Raw genomic sequence first — 25,411 nt, 5'->3', positions numbered from 1 at the left:
CAAGCTCCACCTCCCAGGTTCACGTCATTCTCCTGCCTCAGCCTCCCAAGTAGCTGGACTACAGGTGCCCACCACCACGCCTGGCTAATTTTTTGTAATTTTAGTAGAGACAGGGTTTCACCGTGTTAGCCAGGATGGTCTCGATCTCCTGACCTCATGAACTGCCTGCCTCAGCCTCCCAAAGTGCTGGGATTACAGGCGCGAGCCACTGCGCCCGACTACGAGCCTTCTGCTCTTAACTGGACTCCACATGTAAACATTCCTGTAGTGACCACATCCACACGGGTGTCTTTTGTCTTAGCCACCTAATAGTCTCCCTAACTGGTGGCTAGCCCAGAATTTGACTAAACTTTCCCCCAGAGGTTGAGCATTCAGACTGCTTCCAGATTCTTTGCTATATAAACAGTGTGTCTGCAGACATAAAGCATCCATTTTACTTCAAGAATCAGAAAATTACCCAGACACGGTGGCACATGCCTGTAATCCCAGCTACTTGGGAGGCTGAAGCAGAAGAATCGCTTGAACCCAGGAGGCAGAGGTTGCGGTGAGCCAAAATCGTACCATTGCACTCCCGCCTGGGCGACAAGAGCGAAACTCTGTCTCAAAAAAAAAAAGAATCAGAGCTTGCCTCTATTCCTGGCCCAGGGCACACACCAGAAGCAAAATACTTCTATGCACAAAAGTAACATTTTTAAGCCATCACCAGCCTTTGCTGGAGAGGAGATGGGGATGGAAGATATATTTAGTAAAAAACAAAAGGCTATTAAACTGCAGAAAAACTGCTGTTTTGAATGCCTTAACTCTTTCCCTACCCCTTCACTACTTCCATTAATCAACATCTGATAAAAGAAAGGTCTTAAATGCATCTTTCCTCTGTATCTCAATCATTTCTCACCAGTAACAACTGAACAGTCAGTATATACAAATGACCCCTAAACCCCCTCTATCAGAACCCAGCAGAATGCCTGACACAGAGCCACTCAGCAAATATCTTATGACAGAATGAACACTGCCACTTTTCTGTTACTAAGAAGGATCAAAACACGTCTCTCCCCTGCTTAAATTCTCACTCATTAGTTCAATCTCCCACCACTCCTGTTATCTCTCTGGATTCTCAGAACACACCAAGTTCTTTCAAGCCCTAAATATTTTGCTGATGTTATTCCTTCTGCCTTCTTCCCCTGCCACTCTCTTCCTGGAAATCTTCTCATTCTTTAATTTCACTTCCTTGCATATGCCCTCAAATTACTGGCAACTCTCTTCCTCATCATAACTGCCACCCAACCCTGGTTATTTCAGACTCCACATTCTCCATTTCTGTACCCAGACAGCTAAATATGGCTAGAGAAAACACTCAACATGCTGATGGGTCTCACTTAAAATGCATGTCTAGGCCAGGTGCAGTGGCTCACGCCTGTAGTCCCAGCACTTTGGGAGGCTGAGGCAGGCGGATCACCTGCGGTCAAGAGTTCGAGACCAGCCTGGCCAACATGGCAAAACCCCGTCTCTACTAAAAATACAAAAATTAGTCAAGTGTGGTGGCGGGCACCTGTAATCCCAGCTACTCAGGAGGCTGAGACAGGAGAATCACTTGAACCCAGGAGGTGGAGGATGCAGTGAGCCGAGATCGCGCCACTGTCATCCAGGCTGGGGGACAAGAGCAAAAGTTTGTCTCAAATATACATACATACATACATAAAATGCATATCTGCAAACAGGAATTAAATAGTAATTATCTTTGGGGGTAGGAGAGGGACAAAAAAGCTTCTTGAGCACCCATAATGGTCCATATTCTTGATTTGGGTAGTGGTTACAGAAGTGTATACATGTGTAAAAGTTCATCAAGCTACACACTTAAGATTTATACACTTGGCCGGGCGCGGTGGCTCACGCCTGTAATCCCAGCATTTTGGGAGTCCCAGGCGGGCGGATCACGAGGTCAGGAGATCAAGACCATCCTGGCTAACACAGTGAAATCCCGTCTCTACTAAAAATACAAAAAAAAATTAGCCGGGCGTGGTGGCGGGCGTCTGTGGTTCCAGCTACTTGGGAAGCTGAGGCAGGAGAATGGCGTTAACCCAGGAGGTGGAGCTTGCAGTGAGCCGAGATCGCGCCACTGCACTCCAGCCTGGGCGACAGAGCGAGACTCCATCTCAAAAAAAAAAAAAAAAAAAAGATTTATACACTCTACTATAAATTAAAACTCAACAAAAAATATTTTTAAAATAAAAGTATAAGAACTGGGTGCTATAGTGCATGCCTATAGTCCCAACTACATAGGAGGCTGAGGCAAGAGAGCTCCTTGAGCCAAAGAATTGAAGGCTATAGTGTGCTTTCATTGCACTCGTAAATAGCCACTGTTCTCCAGCCTGGGCAACAAAGCAAGATCCCCTCTCTAAAATAATTAACCTAATTGTAGAGTAGCAATTTTGCACTCTTCTTAATTCAATGTTCTACACTTGTAAGAAGCTAGGAAAATTAATTTCAAAAAAGTTTTTAGCCAGGCATGGCAGCTTACATCTGTAACCCCAATGCTTTGGGAGGCCGAGGCAGGATAACTTGAGACCAGGAGTTTGAGGCCTATCATTAGCTACTGAGTACAGCGGAGCCTGAGGAGGGTGTGCAAACTCCTAAATATTTCATACCTTATCTTCTTTCCTCAAACCTAAGCCCTTCCCATCCTGATCTCAGTTTCAGTTTATAATTTTACTTCTTATTGAATGTAAAAAATAGCTGGGCACAGTGGTATGCACCTGCAGTCCCAACTACCCAGGAGGCCTGAAGCAGGACAATCACTTGAGCCCAGGAGTTTGAGTCCAGTCTGGGCAAATACCAAGACTCCCATCTCTTCAAAATACAAACAGGATTCCCATTACTGGTTGGAGTGTAAAATGGTGCAGCTACTATGAAAAACAATTTAGCAGTTCCTCAAAAGGTTAAACAGAATTACCATATGCTCCAACAATTCTATCTTAGGTATATACACATATGATGTAAAATCATATGTCCACAAAAAAGCTTATACACTAATGTGTACTCATAATACCCAAAAAAGAAGAAACATTGTAAATACCCATCAACTGATGAACGGAAAAACAAAATATGGTATATTCATATAATGGAATTATTCATCCACAAAAAGGAATAAAGTACTGATATGTTCTACAACATAGATGAATCTTGAAAATAGCATCCTAAGTGAAAGAAGCTAGTCACCTACTGTATGACTCTGTATCTATGAAATGTCCAGAACAGGCATATACAGAGAGGGAAAGTAAATTCGTGTTTGCCTAGGGCTGGGAAGGGTAGGGAGGAAATAGGGTCTGACTGCTAATGTATATGAGGTTTCTTTTTGGGATAATGAGAATTCTGGAATTAGATAGTGGTGACAATTGTACAACTTTGTAAATACACTGAAAACCATTGAATTATTGAATTGTATGCTTTGAAATGGTAATTTTTTTTTTTTTTTTTTCTTTGAGACAGAGTCTCACTCTGTCACCAGGTTGGAGTGCAATGGCGCGATCTTGGCTCACTGCAACCTCTGCCTCCTAGGTTCAAGCGATTCTCCTGCCTCAGCCTCCCAAGTAGCTGGGACTACAGGCAAGTGCCACCATGCTCGGCTAATTGTTGTATTTTTAGTAGAGATGGGGTTTCACCATGTTGGCCAGGATGATCTTGATCTCTTGACCTCGTGATCTGACTGCCTCAGCCTCCCAAAGTGCTGCGATTACAGGCATGAGCCACCGCACCCATCCTAAAAGGGTGAATTTTATAATATGTAAACCATATTTCAATTTCAATTTTTTAAAACAATTAATTTTTTTTTTTTTTTTTTTTTTTTTTGAGACGGAGTCTCGCGCTGTTGCCCAGGCTGGAGTGCAGTGGCCGGATCTCAGCTCACTGCAAGCTCCGCCTCCCGGGTTCACGCCATTCTCCTGCCTCAGCCTCCCGAGTAGCTGGGACTACAGGCGCCCGCCACCTCGCCCGGCAAGTTTTTTGTATTTTTTTTTTTTTTTTTTTGAGACGGAGTCTCGCGCTGTCGCCCAGGCTGGAGTGCAGTGGCCGGATCTCGGCTCACTGCAAGCTCCGCCTCCCGGGTTCCCGCCATTCTCCTGCCTCAGCCTCCCAAGTAGCTGGGACTACAGGCGCCGCCACCTCGCCCGGCTAGTTTTTTGTATTTTTTAGTAGAGACGGGGTTTCACCGTGTTAGCCAGGATGGTCTCGATCTCCTGACCTCGTGATCCGCCCGTCTCGGCCTCCCAAAGTGCTGGGATTACAGGCTTGAGCCACCGCGCCCGGCTTAAAACAATTAATTTTAAAAAAGGAGGCAAAAAAAAAGAATCCCACCAAGTGCTGGCAACAATGCAGAGCAACTGGAATTCTCATACATTGCTGGTGGAAATGCACAATGGTACAGCAACTCTGAAAAAGTTTGGCAGTTTTTCACGTGGTTAAACATACACTTATATGACCTAGCAATCCAACTCACTGGTATTTATCCAAGAGAAATGATAACTTATATTCTCACAAAAACCTATATACAAATGTTTATTCATATTAACCCAAAACTGGAAACAATCTTTGAACACGTAAACAGATAAGCTGTGGTATATCCATCCAATGGAATACTTACTACTTGGTTCTAAAAGCAACCTTGCATGAGCAAGTATTTTGCTCACGCAAACATACAGGTGAGTTTCAAATGCATTATGCTAAGTTTAAGAAGCCAAATCCAAAAGGCTATGTACTGAATAATTCCATTATAACACAGTATGGAAAAGGCAAAACTGTATAGACAAAGGACAGATCAGTGGGTGACAGGAGCTGGAGGTGCCAGGAGAGGCTAATTACAAAGGGACATGAGAAAATTCTGTGGGTAACAGAAGTGCTTTATATTGTTTCTTTTCTTTCTTCCCCCTTCTTTTTTTTTTTTTTTTTTTTTTTTTTTTTTTTTGAGACAGGGTCTCGCTCTATCACACAAGCTGGAGTTGGAGTGCAGTGGTGCAATCACAGCTTGCTGCAGCCTTGACCTCCTGGACTCAAGCAATCTTCCTCCCACCCCAGTCTCCTGAGTACCTAAAACTATAGACACACACCACCACACCCAGCTATTATTATTTTTTATTATGTTGTTTTTTTTTTTTTTTTGAGAGACGAAGTCCCATTATGTTGCCTAGGCTTGCCTTAAACTCCTGGGCTCAAGCAATCCTCCCACCTTGGCCTCCCAAGGTGCTGGGATTATAGGCATGAGCCACCATTCCTGGCCTATATCTGGATTGTGGTGGGGCTTGCGTGAACTGTTGAATTTGGCAAAACTCAACTGTATTCTGAAAACAGCGAATTTTACTATGGGTTGAGCATCTCAAATCCACACATCTAAAATCCAAAACTTTTTGAGCATCAAGTTGTCTTTTTATGAATTTTGTACTTTTCTTATACTTTTGTACCTTTTATGGATTTTGACAAATGTATAACGTACACATACGGATTTTGACAAATGTATAACGTACACATATATGTTATACATTTGTCAAAATCCATAAACAATACAACACCAGCAGCAGACCCTAATGTAAACTATGGTCTTTGGATGGTACTGAGGTGTCAACATAGGTTCATCAACTGTAACAAACGGACCACACTGGTGCAGGATGTTGAAAGTGGGGGAGGCTGGAGGGAGAACATAGGAATATGGGAACTCGGTCCATTCTTTTTTTTAGAAGCAGGGTCTTGCTCTGTCACCCACGTTGGAATGCAGTGGCATAATCATGGCTCACGGAAGCCTCAAACTTCTGGGCTCATGAAATCCTCCAACTCCTGGGCTCATGCAATCCTCCCACCTCAGCTTCGCAAGTAGCTAGGATTACAGGTGCAAGCCACCCCCCACCCCAGTTAATTTGTTTTATTTTTTGTAGAGACAGGGTCTTGCAATGTTGTCCAGGCTGGTCTCAAACTCCTGGGCTCAAGCAATCCTCCTACCTCAGCCTCCCAAAGTGCTGGGATTACAGGCATAAACCACTGTGCTCAGTAAGAACTCTGTACTTTCTGCTCAATTTTGCTGTGAACCTAAAAGTACTCTAAAATATAGCCTATTGTTTAAATTCCATTTACTTATTACCAACTCCCAAATTCTTTTACTTTTTATTTTTTGAAACAGGGTCTTGCTGTTGCCAAGTCTGGAGTATAGCAGCACAATCATAGCTCACTGCAGGCTTGACCTCCCTAGCTCAAGAGATCCTCAGCCTCCCCAGTAGCTGGGACCACAAGTTCACACCACCATGCCCAGCTAGGTTTCTTGGGTTTTTTGTGTGTATATGTGTTGTGAGACAGTCTTACTATGTTGCCCAGGCTAGTCTTGATCTCAGGATTCAAGCGATCCCCCGTTTTGGCCTCCCAAAGTCCTGGGATTACAGGCGTAAGCCACCGCACTCAGCCCAACTCCCAGATGTCTATCTCTAAGCTAGGGCTCACACTTGAACATTTGACTCAGTTATTCAACTATCCATTCAACATCTCCACTTAGTCATCTCAAAGGAATCTCATATATTTAACATGCCCAAAACCAAACTGCTTATCTTCTCCCTAGAACCTGGTTCTACTGAAGTCTACCCCATTTCAAAATGTGGTAATTCCATCTACTGGTACCGAGAGAAAAAGCCGTTGGAGTCATCCTTGACTCTTCTCTATCTCTTACAATGTCGTCAGCAAATCTGTCAGCTGTACCTTCAAAAATTATCCAGACTCTGATCACTTCTCATCAACTCCCCCACTGTTTTTTAGTTCAAACAACTATCATCTTTCATATGGACTAATACAAAAGATCCTTGCTCTTCTTGTTTCTGCTCATGGTTGCATATACTACACACAATAACCACAGCAACTTTTTTTTTTTTTGAGACAGGGTCTGGCTCTGTCACCTGGGTTGGAGGGCAATGGCACCATCCCAGCTCACTGCAAACTCTGCCCCCCAGGTTCAAGTGATTCTCCCACCTCAACCTCCCAAGTAGCTGGGATCACAGGTGCACACCACCATGCCTGGCTATTTTTTTGTATTTTTGGTAGAGATGGCATTTTGCTATGTTGCCCAGGCTCACAGCCACCTTTTTTTTTTTTTTTTGAGATGGAGTTTCACTCTTGTTGCCTAGACTGGAATGCAGTGGCACAATCTCAGCTCACTGTATCCCCCGCCTCCACCTCCCGGGTTCAAGCAATTCTCCTGCCTCAGTCCCCCAAGTACCTGGGATTACAGGTGCCAACACGCCAGGCTAATTTTTTGTATTTTTAGTACATGTTGGCCAGGCTGGTCTCAAACTCCTGGCCTCAAGTGATCCACCCACCTTGGCCTCCCAAACTGCTGGGATTACAGGCGTGAGCCACTGCACCCGGCCCACAGCCACTTTTAATACCTGAAATCAGATAACATCGATTCCCTGTTTAAGACCTTTCAATGACTTACTATCACATTTAGAATAAAGTTCAAACTCCTTATTATGGCCAATCTGGCCCCTGCTGACATTTCTGGGCTCACCTCCTACCTCTGGCCTCTCACTCTCTACCCTCCCAGCCACATGTTCCTGCCCATTATTGCTTAAATGCCCTGCTTGCTCCTATGCCAGGGCTTGTGCCTTGGCTGCCTCTGTCTGCAACCCTCTCTCCCCTGGATACTAACATGACTCACTTCCTCACTTACTTTAGGACTCTATTTAAATGTCTCACTGTCAGAGAGATCTCCTCTGTTCACGCTGTATATTAAAAAAGCAAAACACATACACACACAGAGGCACTCTCTACCACTTGAAAGTACTTATTCCGGCCGGGCGCAGTGGCTTACGCCTGTAATCCCAACACTCTGGGAGGCCAAGGCGGGTGGATCACAAGGTCAGGAGATGGAGACTATCCTGACTAACACAGTAAAACCCCGTCTCTACTAAAAAATACAAAAAATTAGCCGGGCGTGGTGGCAGGCACCTGTAGTCGCAGCTACTCGGGAGGCTGAGGCAGGAGAATGGCGTGAACCTGGGAGGCAGAGCTTGCAGTGAGCCAAGATCGCGCCACTGCACTCCAGCCTGAGGGACCGAACGAGACTCCGTCTCAAAACACACACACACACACACACACACACACACACACACACACACAGATGGTGTAAGAAGTAAAGAGGTATGAACCAGAAACTCAGATGTGATCAGTACAAATAATCCTAATGAAAAAGAAACAAAAAACGATTTAAGGACATTATGAAACTCAAATTTTTAAATCCTCTGTACAAGACATGAAAGTAAACTATGATCAACTTAAATAGAAACACAGTAGTGGAAAGGTACCAGAGTGTCAGGAAAGCAACAGACAGAAGGAGCTTTTTCATTGTGTTTGGAGCAAGAACAGGGAAGGCCAGCCTACTGCTTGGAACAGATGGCACATGCCTGACAGATGACAGGAAGAAGGCGAAGGCAGCAGAGCAAGCAGATTCTATTCTATCCACCAAGCATCACTACTAGGAAACTGCAGCCTCTCAGATTTTAGTTCATCTATAAAACCCAGGAAGTAAACAGGGAAGGCAGGGCTGGGCACAGTGGCTCACGCCTGTAACCCCAGCACATTGGAGGCCAAGGCGGGCAGATCACCTGAGGTCAGGAGTTCGAGACCAGTCTGTCCAACATGGTGAAACCACGTCTCTACTAAAAATACAAAAATTAGCTGGGTGTAGTGGTGCATGCCTGTAATTCCAGCTACATGGGAGACTGAGGCAGGAGAATCGCTGGAACCCAGGAGATGGAGACTGCAGTGAACTGAGATACTGCCACTGCTCTCCAGCCTGGGCAACAGAGCAGGACTGCCTCAAAACAAAGCAAAACAAGAACAGGGAAGGCAGGATTACCCCTTCTACAGAGAAGAAAACGGACATGCTGAAAGTTCACCCCAAAGTGGCAGATTAAAAATTAGAATATAGGCCAGGTGCAGTGGCTTATGCCTGTAATCCCAACACTTTGGGAGCCCAAGGTGGGAATATCTCTTGAGCCCAGAGTTTGAGACTAGCCTGAGCAACACAGCGAGACTCAGTCTCTATAACAAATACGAAAATGAGCCAGGTGCAGTGGCATGCACCTGTAGTCCCGGCCTACTCAGGAGGCTGAGGTGGGAGGATCACTTGAGCCCAAGAGTTCAAGGCTGTAGTTATGATCACACCACTGTACTTCAGCCTAGGTGACAGAACAAAACTCTGTCTCAAAAATGCTAGGCCACGCGCCTGTAATCCCAGCACTTTGGGAGGACGAGGCGGGTGCACTGCTTGAGCCCAGAAGTTTAAGACCAGCCTGGGCAACATGGCAAAACCTCATTTCTACAAAAAATACAAAACTTGGCCAGGGGTGGTAGCACATGCCTGTAGTCCCAGCTACTCAGGAGGCTGAAGTAGGAGGATCACGGCTCGATGCAGCCTCAACCTCTAAGGCTCAAGCAATCCTCCCACCTTGGCTAATTTTTTGTTTGTTTTGTTTTTTGAGACAGAGTCTTGCTCTGTCACCCAGGCTAAAGTGCAGTGCCTTAATTTCGGCTCACTGCAACCTCCACCTCCTGGGTTCAAGCAAGCTTCCCACCTCAACCTCCTGAGTAGCTAGGATTACAGGTGTGTGCCACCATGCCTGGCTAATTTTTTTGTAATTTTAGTAGAGACGAAGTTTCACCATGTTGGCCAGGCTGGTCTCAAACTCCGGAACTCAAGTGATCTGCCCACCATGGCCTCCCAAAGTGCTGGGATTACAGGTGTGAGCCACCATGCCTGTGATTTAATTATAATTAAATGTACACTTTAATTATAAAAATATAATTTTTATATTTTTTGTAGAGATGGAGTTTTGTCATGTTGCCCAGGCTCATCTTGAACTCCTGGGCTCAAGTGATCTGCCTACTTCAGCCTCTAAACATGCTAGGATTACAGGCATAAGCCACAACGCCTAGCCAAAAATAATTTTATTTTTTAAATTTTTTTGAGACAGGGTTTCACTCTGTCACCCAGGATGCAATGCAGTGGCATGATCTAGGCTCACTGCAACCTCTGCTTCCCGGGCTCAAAAGATTCTCCAGCCTGTCTCCTGAATAGCTGGGACTACAGTCAGGAGCTACCAACACCCAGCTAACTTTTGTATTTTTTGTAGAGACAGTGTTTTGCTATGTTGCCCCAGGTTGTTGTTGAACTCCTGAGCTCAAAGCAATATGCCCACCTTGCCCTTCCAAAGTGCTGGGATTATAGGTGTGGGCCACCATGCCTGGCCCCAAAAATAATTTACATGCAAAATAGGCCGGGTGCGGTGGCTCACTCCTGTAATCCCAGTACTTTGGGAAGACGAGGTGGGTGGATCACCTGAGGTCAGGAGTTCAAGACTAGCCTGGCCAACCTACTGAAACCCCGTCTTTACTAAAAATACAAAAATTAGCTGGGCATAGTGGTGGGGGTCCATAATCCCTGCTATTTGGGAGGCTGAGGCAAGAGACTCTCTTGAACCCAGGAGGCAGAGGTTGCAGTGAGCCAAGATCCACCATTGCACTCCAGCCTGGGTGACAGAATGAGATTCCATCTTAAATAAATAAATAAATAAATAAATAAATAAATAAATGCAGAAATAAAATTAGACTGCAGGAGTTTTTGTTGTTTTGTCGTTGTTGTTGTTGTTGTTTAAAGAACTGTTAGTTCATATAACAGATTAAAAAAAAAAAAAACACTCATGGCCAGGCACAGTGGCTCATGGCTGTAATCCCAGCACTTTGGGAGGCTGAGGAGGGCAGATCACTTTGGGAGGCTGAGGAGGGCAGGTCAGGAGTTCGAGACCAGCCTGAACAACATGGTGAAATCTCGTCTCTACTAAAAATACAAAAAATTAGCCGGGCATGGTGGCGCGTGCCTGTAATCCCAGCTACTCACGAGGCTGAGACAGGAGAATTGCTAGAACCCGGGAGGCAGAGGTTGCAGTGAGCCAAGATTGCACCACTGCACTCCAGCCTGGGCAGCAGAGCAAGACTCCACCTCAAAGAAAAAAAAAAAAAAAAAAACTCATTTAATTTTGGATTAAGTTTATGACATAAATCGGCCGGGCGTAGTGGCTCACGCCTATAATTCCAGTACTTTGGGAGGCTGAGGAGGTCGGATCTTGAGGTCAGGAGTTCAAAACTAGCCTGGCCAACATAGTGAAATCCCATCTCTACTAAAAATACAAAATAAAATTAGCTGGGCGTGGTGGCAGGCACCTGTAATCCCAGCTACATGGGAGGCTGAGTCTGGAGAATCACTTGAACCCTAGAGGCAGAGGTTGCAGTGACCAGAGATCGCATCATTGCACTCCAGCCTGGAGGACAAGAACGAAACTCCGTCTCAAAAAAAAAAACTTAAAAAAAAAAAAAAGTATGTGACATAAATCAAATATAATTTATCCTGAGTAAGATGTACATTTTTCACCAGGCGCAGTGGCTCATGCCTGTAATCCCAGCACTTTGCGAGGCCAAGGCCGGGGAATCACAAGGTCAGGAGAACGAGATCATCCTGGCTAACATGGTGAAACCTCGTCTCTAATAAAAATACAAAAAAAGGCCGGGCGCGGTGGCTCAAGCCTGTAATCCCAGCACTTTGGGAGGCCGAGACGGGCGGATCACGAGGTCAGGAGATGGAGACCATCCTGGCTAACACGGTGAAACCCCGTCTCTACTAAAAAATACAAAAAACTAGCCGGGCGAGGTGGCGGGCGCCTGTAGTCCCAGCTACTGGGGAGGCTGAGGCAGGAGAATTGCGTGAACCCGGGAGGCGGAGCTTGCAGTGAGCTGAGATCCAGCCACTGCACTCCAGCCTGGGCGACAGAGCGAGACTCCGTCTCAAAAAAAAAAAAAAAAAAAAAAAAAAAGTATGTGACATAAATCAAATATAATTTATCCTGAGTAAGATGTACATTTTTCACCAGGCGCAGTGGCTCATGCCTGTAATCCCAGCACTTTGCGAGGCCAAGGCCGGGGGATCACAAGGTCAGGAGATCGAGACCATCCTGGCTAACACGGTGAAACCCCGTCTCTACTAAAAAATACAAAAAACTAGCCAGGCGAGGTGGCGGGCGCCTGTAGTTCCAGCTACCCGGGAGGCTGAGGCGGGAGAATGGCGTGAACCCGGAAGGCGGAGCTTGCAGTGAGCTGAGATCCAGCCACTGCACTCCAGACTGGGCGACAGAGTGAGACTCCGTCTCAAAAAAAAAAAAAAAAAAAAAAAATTAGCCAGGCTTAATGGCGGGCGCCTGTAGTCCCAGCTGCTCGGGAGGCTGAGGTGGAGCTTGCAGTGAGCCAAAATCGCACCACTGCACCCCAGCCTGGTCCACAGAGCAAGGCACCGCCTCAAAAAAACAAAAAAAAAAAACAAAAAACACACACACATTTTTCAAAAGTCACAAAAACCTTAAACTTCACTCAGTGTACTTGTTAATAGTAATATTAATATTGTAACTTTAAAACTATTTCACATGTAACACAGAATAAGGCAAATAGGTTAAAGTATGACTAGGAACAAAGATTTTTGGGCCAGGCGCCGTGGCTCACGCCTGTAATCCCAGCACTTTGGGAGGCCAAGGCGGGTGGAACACGAGGTCAAGAGATCGAGACCACCCTGGCTAACACAGTGAAACCCTGACTCTACTAAAAATACAAAAAATTAGCCAGGCGTGGTGGCATGCGCCTGTAGTCCCAGCTACTCAGGAGGCTGAGGCGGGAGAATTGCTTGAACCAGGAAGGTGGAGGTTGCAGTGAGCTGAGATCGCTCACACTACACTCCAGCCTGGGCGACACAGCAAGACTCCGTCTCAAAAAAAGAAAAAGAAAACAAGAATTACAGGCACATGCCACCATGTCTAGCTAATTTTTTGTATTTTAAGTAGAGACATGGTTTCGCCATAACGGCCAGGCTGGTCTCCAACTCCTGACCTCAAGTGATCTACCCACCTCAGCCTCTCAAAGTGCCAGGATTATAGGCATGAGTCACCACGCCTGGCCATATTTTGAGTTTCATTTAGCATAGTTACACCATGCATATTCTATTTGTTAGTTATTTTTGTTTCATCTATTTATTTACTATTTATTATTTTTCGGGGGACAAGGGTCGGAGTCTCCCTCTGTCGCCCAGGCTGGATCGGCTCACTGCAACTTCTGCCTCCTTTGATTCAAGCGATTTCCCTGCCTCAGCCTCCCAAGCAGCTGGGATTACAGGCACCTGCCACCACACCCGGCTAATTTTTGTATTTTTAGTGGAGACAGGGTTTCATCATGTCGGCCAGTTTGGTCTCAAACTCCTGACCTCAGGTGATCTGCCCTCCTTGGTCTCCCAAAGTGCTGGGATTACAGGCGTGAGCTACTATGCGTGGCCTATTTATTTTTGAGACAGTGTCTCACTCTGTTACCCAGGCCTGATATTTCCAACTTAAATTTAACATTATAGGCCGGGCGCAGCAGTTCACGCCTGTAATCCCAGCACTTTGGGAGGCCAAGGCAGGCAGATCACTTGAGGTCAGGAGTTCGAGACCAGCCTGGCCAAGAGGGTGGAAACTCCATCTCTACTAAAAATACAAAATTGGCCAGGGATGGTGGCATGCGCCTGTAGTCCCAGCTACGTGGGAGGCTGAGGCAGGAGAATCACTTGAACTCAGGAGGCGGAGGTTGCAGTGAGCTGAGATTGTACCACTGCACTCCAGCCTGGGCAACAGAGCAAGACTATCTCAAAAAAATAAATAAATAAATTGGAAATATCAAAGTGAACTCACAATTTTTCAAAAAATAGATCTCTTATCTCCATCTACTAAAAAGTCATTTTAAGACAATGACATCCTAGCAGCAGTAAACACACCCAGTGCCCAGAGCTAAATTCCTTTTTTTTAAAACCAATGTTTTATTTTATTTATTTATTTATTTTATTTATTTAGAGATAGAGTCTTGCTCTTATCACCCAAGCAGTGGTGTGATCATAGCTAACTGCAGCCTCAACTTCAGAGGTCAATTTCTTTTTTTTTCTTTTTTTTTTTTGAGACAGAGTCTCTGTCACCCAGGCTGGAGTGCAACGGCATGATCTTGGCTCACACACAGGCTGGAGTGCAATGGCACTATCTCGGCTCACTGCAACCTCCGCCTCCCAGGCTCAAGCAATTCTCCTGCCTCAGCCTCCTGAGTAGCTGAGACTACAAGTGCGTGACACCACACCTAGCTAATTTTTGTATTTTTCGTAAAGACAGGGTTTCACTATGTTGGTCAGGCTGGTCTGGAACTCCTAATCTTGTGATCCACCCACCTGGGCCTCCCAAAGTGCTGGGATTACAGGCATGAGCCACTATGCCCAGCTGAGAGGTCAATTTCTAAATACCCTTTCCTAATTAAAGAAACCAAGCCTTGGAGAACCGGCTGCATCCAGGGTCTGGAATAGGAAAAGTAGAAGGTAAGTTTGGGGTTTCTAATAGTGCCAGAAAACAAGAAAATGCTAAGGGATTAGCAGGAATGTGTCAAAAGAACAAAGGAGCTAGTTTAAACAGCCTCCACTGGCCAAATTTAGGATAATTTTAGCACAAAAAATAACACTAATAATGAATGGAAGTGACTACACCACCACACTGAATAATCTTATCCCTAAGTGCACTTTAAAAGAATAAAAATGAAAGTTCTTCTTACAGAAGAACATCAGCTAATATAACAGAATGACAAAACTAGAAAATTACCATTTTTCCATCTCCAGTGTAATAATGGATTCAGGCAGGGATCATCAATGGATGCTAAATCATTAGGTGAATGGTGTGGGGGGATAATAGGATACTGACACATACCACAGTATCCCCACAGATTATCTACTACTTGCACAAGGAAAAAATACACCTTTATAATGGTGAGAGATGGAAGTCATTACCTTATCCAAGTGATACACGGAACAGTGGGACGACCTAGCTTTATGTGTCCCCCGATGTGATGCAATATGAAACACACGGCATTACCACTGAAACACTCTGCAAAAAAAATGTTTAATCTGAAGTCTAGACCTCATTTCCAGTTTACAGGAAATAGAAGAGAATACAAGAAACAAGTTAAACTCACCATGATAAAACAATGTGACCAAACCAGAATGTGGGACATTCTAAGAAACAACTGTTCAGAACTCTTAAAAATTAAATAAACAATGTTGTGAAGGGGAAAAAAGTGGGAAGGGAGAAAGATTATCACAGAATCAAAGCAACTAAAGAGACATAAAAATAAAAAAGTAATGTGGATCCTGTCTGGAAAAACACTATAAGGGACATTTTTGGAACAACATCTGAATATCTCTGGATATTAGATATTATATAATTATTGCTAAATTAAATAAGTATATAAAGCAAATGGGTTAACAATTAGTGAATACAGGGGGAAGGTATAATGTTCTCTCAATTTTTCATTATGTTAGAAAATTTTTTTAATTAAAAAGCAGGGACTGGGCTGGGCACAGTGGCACGTGCCTGTAATCCCAGCACGTTGGGAGGCCGAGGCAGGTGGATCACCTGAGGTCAGGAGTTCGCAACTAACCTAACATGATGAAACCCTATCCCTACTAAACACAAAAAAATTAGGTGGGCACGGTGGCGCATGCGTGTAATCCGAGCTACTTGGGAGGCTGAGACAGAAGAATTGCTTGTACCAGGGAGGTGGAGGTTGCAGTGAACCAAGATTGTGCCATTGCACTCCAACCTAGGCAACAAAAGCAAAACTCCATCTCAAAAAAAAAAAAAAGCTGGGACTTAGTTACTTTAGGGCCCAAAAATAAGAACAAATAATTCAAAGATTCAGAGGCAAAAAGTCACATGGAAATAAGTAATTAAAAAGTGGGCCCTAGGCCAACGCGGTGGCTCACGCCTGTAATCCCAGCACTTTGAGAGGCCAAAGCGGGCAGATCATGAGGTCAGGAGATCGAGACCATCCTGGCCAACATGGTGAAACCCCATGTCTACTAAAAATACAAAAATTAGCTGGGAGTGGTGGCGTGCACCTGTAGTCCCAGCTACTCGGGAGGTTGAGGCAGAAGAATCACTTGAACCCTGGAGGCGGAGGTTGCAGTGAGCCAAGATCACGCCACTGCACTCCAGCCTGGCGACAGAGTAAGACTCTGTCTCAAAAAAAAAAGTGGACCCTAATTCCCACACATTTCATTTCGATGGACTGAAAATACACACATACACATACAGAGACACAGACACACACAAAAAAATATGGTTCTACCTTGCAGCAATACTACCTACTATAATGTAAACAAATCACTTATCAGGGTGAAAAGATAACCACTTTCAGTCTAGAGATAATAAAACAAACTCTCCATTATTTTTGGCAAAGCATTCAAAGTCAAAGATTTTACCAAACAATGTCCAGTACTCTAGATTAGGAAATCAGGTGAACATTATCAGAATGCGTTTTCCAGTGTTTTGTTTTGTTTTTTAATTTAGGAGTCAGGAACATTCAGACACTCAAGAAAAATTTGGTTATTACAAAAATGCTATGAACCCAGTCTACTTTGATTCAAACCCTAGTCCTACCACTGTGTGACCTTGGGCAAATAACTTCACCTCTCTGAGTCTCCTTTTTCTTACTGCTAAAATGAGGCTCATAAGAACACCCACGTGAGGGTACTCACCCACCTGAAGATGGGTAGTCTCCCTCTCAGTGTGGCAGGGCTTTTATGGGCTCGGAATGGGGAATGCATGCTGATTGGTTTGTGAGTATGCCAAAAAGGCTAAAACAAAGGCATCACTCAAAGGTGGAGATGACAGTGTAAAAAACCAATCAGGGAAGGGTAAATACATGTAAAATAGGTGAAGGGTGGGGATCAATCAGAGGAAACCTTGCCAAATGGGAAGAGAGGTTCTCAATCCAGTACATGGATTTACTCGGGACTTGTAGCTTGGCTTTCAGGCTTTAAACTATCCTTGGAGACCAGGCACAGCGGCTCATGCCTATAATCCCAGCACTTTGGGAGGCCGAGGTGGGCAGATCACCTGAGGTCACGAGTTTGAGACCAGCCTGGCCAATATAGTGAAACCCCGTCTCTACTAGAAATACAAAAATTAGCTGGGTGTGGTGGACCTGCCTGTAGTCCCAGCTACTTGGGAGGCTGAGGCAGGAGAATCACTTGAACACAGGAGGCGGAAGTTGCAGTGAGCCGAGATCGCGCCACTGCATTCCAGCCTAGGCGACAAGAGCAAAACTCCATCTCAAAAAATAAATAAACAAACTGTCCTTGGTTTGACAGTCAGGTTTCACTAGGGAACTGTCCCTATCTGCCTAGGCATTTGACTGCCACCTGCAGCTATCAGCTCAATTGCAGCTCACTACAACCTCAAACTACTGAGCTCAAGCAGTCCTCCTGCCTCAGTCTCCCAAGTAGCTGGGACTACAGGCATGTGCCACTATGCCCAGAAATTTTTTTTTTTTTTTTTTGAGACAGGGTCTCATTATATTGTCCAGGCTGGTCTTGAAATCCTTGACTCAAGCAATCCTCCCACTTCAGCCTCCCTAAGTGCTGGGATTACAGGCATGAGTCACCATGCCCAGCTGGATTATCTTTTTTTATTTTTTTGAGACAAAGTTTTGCTCTGTCACCCAGGCTGGAGTGTAGTGGCACAATCTCAGCTCACTGCAACCTCCACCTCCCAGGTTCAAACGATTCTCCTGCCTCAGCCTCCCAAGTAGCTGGGACTATAGGCACACACCACCATGCCTGACTGATTTTTGTACTTTTAGTAGAGACAGGGTTTCACCATTTTGGCCAGGATGGTCTCGAACTCCTGACCTCAGGTGGTCCACCAGCCTTGGCCTCCCAAAATGCTGGGATTCCAGGTGTGAGCCACCACATCTAGCCAAATGTTAAGTTTAAAATTTGTTCCTAGAAATTTGTACAAGATGTCCATAATGTTTTCCTCTTTTCCAGTAAAGACATGGTTAAGAAAAAAAAAAAATTGGGCCAGGCGCACTGGCTCACACTGGTAATCCCAGCACTTTGGGAGGCCGAGGCAGGCGGATTACCTGAGGTCAGGAGTTCGAGACCAGCCTGGCCAATATGGTAAAACCTCGTCTCTACTAAAAATATAAAAATTAGCCAGGCATGGTAGCAGGCCCTTGTAGTCCCAGCAACTCGGGAGGCTGAGGCAGGAGAATCCCTTGAACCCGGGAGACAGAGATTTCAGTGAGCCAAGATTGTGCCACTGCACTCCAGCCTGGGCGACGGAGCAAGACTCCGTATCAAAAAAAAAAAAAGAAAAGAAAAGAAAAAAAGAAAGTGTTCCAGAAAATAATGGAAAAAACTACCCTACTCATTTTCTAAGACTAGTATAATAATAAACACGAAAACTGAATACAGACTACACAAGAGATCAAAAACCAAAAGTATAATGAACATGGATATCAAAATCCCAAATAAAAGCTTAGTAAACTAAATCTAATAATTTATTATATAAATAACCTAAAAGGCTTATCCAGGAACACAAGCAAGAATTGTTCAACATTACAAAACCTGTTAATGTCATATACCATACTAATAAAGGGGAAGCAAAATTTTAAAAAATAAAGATTAGGCCGGGCACGGTAGCTCATGCCTATGGTCCCAGCACTTTGAGAGGCCGAGGCAGGTGGATGACGAGGTCAGGAGATCGAGACCATCCTGGCTAACATGGTGAAATCCCATCTCTACTAAAAATAGAAAAAATTAGCTGGGCCTGGTGGCAGGTGCCTGTAGTCCCAGCTACTCGGGAGGCTGAGGCAAGAGAATGGCAGGAGAACGGCGTGAACCCGGGAGGCGGAGCTTGCAGTGAGCTGAGATGTGCCACTGCATTCCAGCCTGGGCGACAGGGTGAGGCCCCACCTCAAAAAAAAAAAAGTAATAATAATAATAAAGATTAAAGGAGAAAATAGGCATGGTCAATTAATTAGATGCCCGAAAGCATTAAATTCAACATTACTCAGGCTGAAAAAAAAAAAAAACACTTCCAGCAAACAAGGATTAGGCAGGAACTTCTTTAATCTGATTAAACACATCTACCATGATCCTATGATAAACATCATACTTAATGGTGAAATCTCGGATGTGTTCCCGTTAAAGTCAAACAACAAACTATGGAAAGCTGCTATCATCACGACCATTTAACATCTTGCTGCTATGATCCTGGTCAATGAACACAGAAGGGAAAATGGGAAGGAAAGAAAAAAAGTAAGGAAGGAAGGAAAAGAAATGAGAAGCAGAGGATTAGAAAGGAAGAGGCAAAATAGTTGTTTGCAGATACATGATGGTCTATGTAGAAAATCCAAAAGAACCATTAAGATGAACATGAAAATGGAGAAAGGTTTCTGTGTAAGACCAGATACAAGACTCAATAACGATAAAGACTCATGTACCCATTACACATGGCCGCTTGGCTGCTTTTGCTTCCTCTATCTTCCCACCCTTTTCCCCCTTCATATTATCTCCTTTTCCTTCCTACTGCCTATATAATCCAGAATCTTCATATTATCTTGAAGCAAATCACAACATATCATTTTATTCATAAATGTAGGTATATAATCTCTAAGAAACAAGAACTCTTAAAACACAAAATTACAATATCATTTCCAATTCTAAAATGTTAACAATGATTCTTTAATATCAAATAACCAATCAATGTTCAAACTTCCAACAATCTCATTAATGTCATAAATCTTTTTTAAGCACTCTGTTTTTGTTTTCGAACTGTATAAAATCCACACACTGAATTCAACACTGAATTAACAACAATATTCCTTCAGGCCAGCAATAACCAAAGAGAAAAAACATAATACAAAAAGATCCAGCCGGGTGCAGTGGCTCATGCCTGTTATCCCAGCACTTTGGGAGGCCGAGGTGAGCAGATCATCTGAGGTTGGGAGTTCACGACCAGCCTGGCCAAAATGGCGAAACCCCGTCTCTACTAAAACATACAAAAATTAGCCAGGCGTGGTGGCAGGTGTCTGTAATCCCAGCTACTCGGGAGGCTGAGGCAGGAAGAACTGCTTGAATTTGGGAGGCGGAGGTTGCAGTGAGCCCAAATCGCTTTACTGCACTTCAGCCTGGGCAACAGAGCAAGACTCCACCTCAAAAAAAAAAAAAAAAAAAAAAAGAAAGATCCATTCATAAAAGCAACAAAAACTAGACAATACTTAGGAATAAATCTAACAGATAATATGCAAAATCTTTATGGCAGCTACAAAACATCACTAAAGTTCATAAAGTAAAACATGAATAACTATAAAGATACATTTTCATGAATGAAAACTTTTTATCAAGATACCACTTAAATACAATTTATTTCAAAACTCCAAAAACACTTTTCAAGAAACTCAACAATACTACAAAAATTCATATTAAAGAGTAAAGGTCTAAGAATACAACAAATAAAATAAAACCTGTCTTACCAGATATCAAGAGTGATGTTAAAGCAATATCAATTAAATAATGTGTTATTATAAGCACAGGAATAAACATAAATCAATGTAATAGACTAAAGAGCTGAGAACATGCCTATGTATATATGAAGCTTAATACATACAAGTGATATTGCAGATCAGTGGGGAAAGGATGGACTATTCTAAACATGATATTGGGGCAACTGGTTATTCACTGAATTAAAAAATAATAATTAGATACAAGTTCATACCATACATAAAATGAATTCCAGGTGGATTAAAAACCTAAATATGCACCAGGCATGGTGACTCACGCTTGTAATCCCAGCACTTTGGGAAGCCAAGGCAGGTGGAACACTTGAGGTCAGGAATTCAAGACCAGCTTGGCCAACATAGTGAAACCTCATCTCTACTAAAGATACAAAAAATTAGCCTAGCATGATGGTATGTGCTGGTAGTCCCATATGTTCAGAAGGCTAAGTGAGAGGATCACCTGAGCCTGGAAGTCAAGGCTGCAATGAGTTGTAACTGCACCACTAAACTCCAGCCTAGGCAACAGAGTGAGACACTATATCAAAAAAAAAAAAGGCTAGGCATGGTGGCTCATGCTTGTAATCCCAGCACTTTGGGGGGCCAAGGGGGGTAGATCACAAGGTCAGGAGTTCAAGACCAGCCTGGCCAACACAGTGAAACCCCATCTCTACTAAAAATACAAAAATTAGCTGGTATGGTGGCAGGGGTCTATAATCCCAGTTACTGGGGAGGCTGAGGCAGGAGAATTGCTTGAACCCGGGAGGCAGAAGTTGCAGTGAGCTGAGATCGTGAGTGAGTGCAGTGAGCCACTGCACTCCAGACTGGGCAACAGAGCAAGACTCCGTCCCAAACAAAAAAAAAGAACAGAAAAAAATACCAGAGTATAATGCATGTATTAAGGTTAAATACTACTTCATAAAATTTGTATTTCAGTTAAATGTATATAGGTCAGGTATGGTGACTCATGCCTGTAACCCCAGTATTTTGGGAGGCCAAGGTAGGAGGATCACCGGAGCCCAGGAATTCAAGACTAGCCTTGGCAACATAGTGAGACCTTATCTCTACTAAAAATTTAAAAATTAATCAGGCATGGTGGCACGTGCCTGTGGTCCCAGTTGAAGCAGGAGGACTGCTTAAGCCAAGGGAGGTCAAAGCTGCAATGAGCTGTGTTCCCACCACCGCACTCCAACCTGAGCAACAGAGTGAGACCTTGTCTCAAAAAATAAAAATAGGCCAGGCGCAGTGGCTCTGGTCTGTGGTCCCAGCACTTTGGGAGGCCGAGTTGGGCGGATCGCCTGAGGTCAGGAGTTCAAGACCAGCCTTGGCCAACATGGTGAAACCCTGGCTCTACTAAAAATTAAAAAAAAAAAAATAGGCATGGTGGCGCACACCTGTAATCCCACATACTCAGGAGGCTGAGGCACAAGAATCACTTGAACCTGGGAAGCGGAGGTTGCAGTGAGCGAAGATCACACCTCTGCACTACAGCCTGGGCAACAAAGTGAGATGCTGTCTCAACACCGTTTCAAAAAAAAATAATAAAAACAAAATAAAAATAAATTTGTATGTACATATGGGTAAGTACCAAACTGGATTTAAAATACATTTCTTACTGTAGGTTGTGGTCAAAAGCCACTGCCCAAGTAAAAGTCTGTGTATGTGCACAAAGAGACATTCACAGCAGCACTGTGTCTCAGGTGAAAAACTGGAATTTAAGCATCCATTTAAAATAAAAAAAAATACAATAAAAATAAAAAATAAGTAAACGGTCCAGGAGCAGTGGCTCACTCCTGTAATCCCAGCACTTTGGGAAGCCAAGGTGGGTGGATCACCTGAGGTCACAAATTTGAGACCAGTCTGGCTAATATGGTGAAACCCCGTCTCTACTAAAAATACATAAATTAGCCAGGCAAGGTGGTGGGCACCTGTAATCTCAGCTACTCGGGAGGCTGAGGCAGGAGAATTGCTTGAACCCAGGAGGTGGATGTTGCAATGAGCCAAGACTGTGCCACCACACTCCAGCCTGGGTGACAGAGCTAGATTCCATCATAAATAAATAAATAAATAAATAAACAAACAAACAAATAAACAAATGCCCATTAGTAAGGGACTAAACAAACCGTGGTATATTCATACAATAAAACTCTATACAGAAGTTAAGATGTAGTCCCAGCTACATGGAGGGCTAAGGCAGGAGGATCACTTGAGCCCAGGAGTTGGAGGCCACAGTGAACTATGATTGTGCCATTACACTCCAGCTTGAGCAACAGAGTAAGACCCTATCTCAGGGGTCGGGGGGTGGGTGCGGAGTTAAGTATGGGTAAATCACAAAAATATACTGAATATAAAAAACAAAGACACAGAAAAAAAGCAAGCTGTATGATACTACTTACATAATATATACATACACACAGTATATAATATATATACACACACACATATATATACACTAAAACCAAAAAAGGAACTAATTATAGATAATACAAACAGCCCAAAAACAGGCCAGGCTTGGTGGCTCACACCTGTAATCCCAGCACTTTGGGAGGCCAAGGTGGGCAAATCATCTGAGATCAGGAGTTGGAGACCAGCCTGGCCAACATGGTGAAACCCTGTCTTTACTAAAAATACAAAAAATTGGCCGGGCGTAGTGGTGCGTGCCTGTAATCTCAGCTACTCAGGAAGCAGAGGCAGGAGAATTGCTTGAACCCAGGAGGTGAAGGCTGCAGTGAGCCGAGATCACACCACTGCACTCCAGCCTGAATGAAAGAGCAAGACTCTTGTCTCGAACAAAAAAAAAATAGCCCAAAAACAACTGTGTTAAAAGTGTACCTAACTACACTTTCAATAATAAAAAAATATATTTTTTCTTTTTTTCGAGATGGAGTCTCGCTCAGTCACCTAGGCTAGAGTGCAGTGGCGTGATCTTGGTGCACTGCAGCCTCCACCTCCCAGGTTCAAGTGATTCTCCTGCTTCAGCCTCCCAAGTAGCTAGGACTACATGCGTACGCCACCATGCCCGGCTAATTTTTATATTTTTAGTAAAGACAGGGTTTCCCTATGTTGGCCAGGCTGGTCTTGAACTCCTGATCTCATGATTCGCCCACCTCAGCCTCCCAAAGTGCTGAGATTACAGGCGTGAGCCACCATGCCCGGCCAAGTGTACCTAATTCTCATAGCAAAGACAGTTTTCTGCACCAACTGCTTCCATTCCTCTCTTCTCCTGTCTTATCTTCCTACACCTGAAGAGCTGGTCAATCTATTTTGAAAGAAACTCAAAAAGGGTTAAACTCTTCCTTCTTTAACTCAAAAAGGAACCAGCAAGGCATGATGGCACACATCTGCAATACCAACTACTCGGCAGGCATAAGCATGAGAAATGCTTGAACCTGAGAGGCAGAGGTTGCAGTGAGCCAAGATCTGCCTGGTGACAGAGTGAGACTCCGTCTCAAAAAAAAAAAAAACCCCTTAGAGAAGTGTAGGTTCTGAAAACACCCCTCACATTGAGCACCAACAAAAGACCAAATTCTAGGATGCCCTCAACCACAACAATCACTTCACAGTCTATAAGGTCTTTCCCTAAATATTCCATCATTTGATTCTCAGAATAACCCTATGAGGTCAATATTACCAATACCCACATTTATAGATAAGCCAATGCACAAAGCAGCTAATTACCAGCCAGAGGTCACAAGTCAATGACACAGTTGGGACTATAACGCCTCAGCTTCTGAACCTAATCACCCTGACAGTGTGCCCTTATGTGATGACTCTATTTCAACATACAGTCATCATGCCCAGAAACAGGATGGGGTGTTCACAACACATGAGCTGCTCCAATCAAACCCCTTTTTCTTCACTATTCCATCCCTGATCTTTCTCTCCTCTTTTTTCAGACAGGCAGCCAAGAGCAAGAGAGCTGCCACTATTAACCCTTCCCTTCCCTGTGGCCATTCATGCTTCTTTTTCCCAGAACTCTTTCAGATGAACAGGCAAAAGGGGAAAACAAATATGAACAGGAGATTACAGGACAGTCACCCTGACACCAGGATCCCTACACCAAAGAGAAAAGACTGAAGTTTCCTCCCATCTTCCAAGAGTCAGGGAGTAGAAAAACACCACAAAAAAAGCCTAAGCTACCACTCTATCAGTGCTGGCAAAAATCCTTTACTGAAGGGCTTTAATTAACAGAAAAATGTAAAAGTACCAGTTTTTTAAACGGTCCCGGGCTTCCAACTGGGCTCCCACTTCAAAGCTGATTCCTCGTCTGTTAGGTGGATGCTTTGTCATTTTCAGTCATCAACGGGGCTGCCTTTATTCTCCTGAAAAAGCCAATTAAATATTTATGAAACTTAGGCAAAGTCTGCCCAGAGTGTAGCATCATTCACTACACATAAAAAACAAACAGACATTATTCAAAACACAAAGCTCCATGAAACCCTGTTGGTGCCCTCATTCTAACACAGGTGTGCCTTCCACTGGTTCCTACTCCTCCATCGTGCAGCTTCCTGTAGTTTCCGGAACTGAGAAGACCCTCCCTCAACACTGCTTACCAAAGACTCACCTACAAGGGCCACCCCTTAGAACTACAAAAAAACAACTGCTTTCGCAGTTAAATTCAGTCATCTGCTGATGCATTATTCAACAAATATTTGCTCAGTGACTATTTAAGAAACAGTCAAGACCAAAAGAGACACAGTTCCTGCCCTCAAGAACCCTTCAGTCTACCAGGGAAACACAAAAATTTAGCCAGTAAGCTGATGAATAAAATAACTGCAAACTGTAATTGCAATGAAATTTAAGAGTTACAAAAGAAGCAAACAAACGCCAGTCACAGTAATGTATGCCTATAGTCCCAGCTACTTGCAAGGCAGAGCCAGGTTGTTTCTTTGAGCCCGGGAGTTCGAGACCAGCCTGGGAAACACAGCAAACCTTCGCCTCTTAA

The 25,411-nt window shown here is 44.0% G+C and overlaps 1 protein-coding gene across 3 annotated transcripts in view; it reads right to left on the bottom strand.

Moving 5' to 3' along the window:
* Window positions 1–25,411, bottom strand: part of PHF20 (PHD finger protein 20) — a 186,820-nt gene that overhangs the window by 125,133 nt on the left and 36,276 nt on the right. For 2 of the 3 annotated variants that reach the window (XM_015149104.3, XM_077951704.1), the window contains exon 2: window positions 24,674–24,788. In XM_015149104.3, coding sequence (XP_015004590.1) covers window positions 24,674–24,756 — 83 coding nt within the window. In that variant the 5' untranslated portion in view covers window positions 24,757–24,788. Of the gene's footprint in view, window positions 1–14,911; window positions 15,004–24,673; window positions 24,789–25,411 lie in introns of those variants that run through there. The other variant, XM_077951705.1, reaches the window with a different exon arrangement.

This window comes from Macaca mulatta, chromosome 10 (assembly GCF_049350105.2).
Source record: "Macaca mulatta isolate MMU2019108-1 chromosome 10, T2T-MMU8v2.0, whole genome shotgun sequence".
Taxonomy (NCBI): domain Eukaryota; kingdom Metazoa; phylum Chordata; class Mammalia; order Primates; family Cercopithecidae; genus Macaca; species Macaca mulatta.
This window is presented reverse-complemented; position numbering and strand designations above follow the sequence as displayed.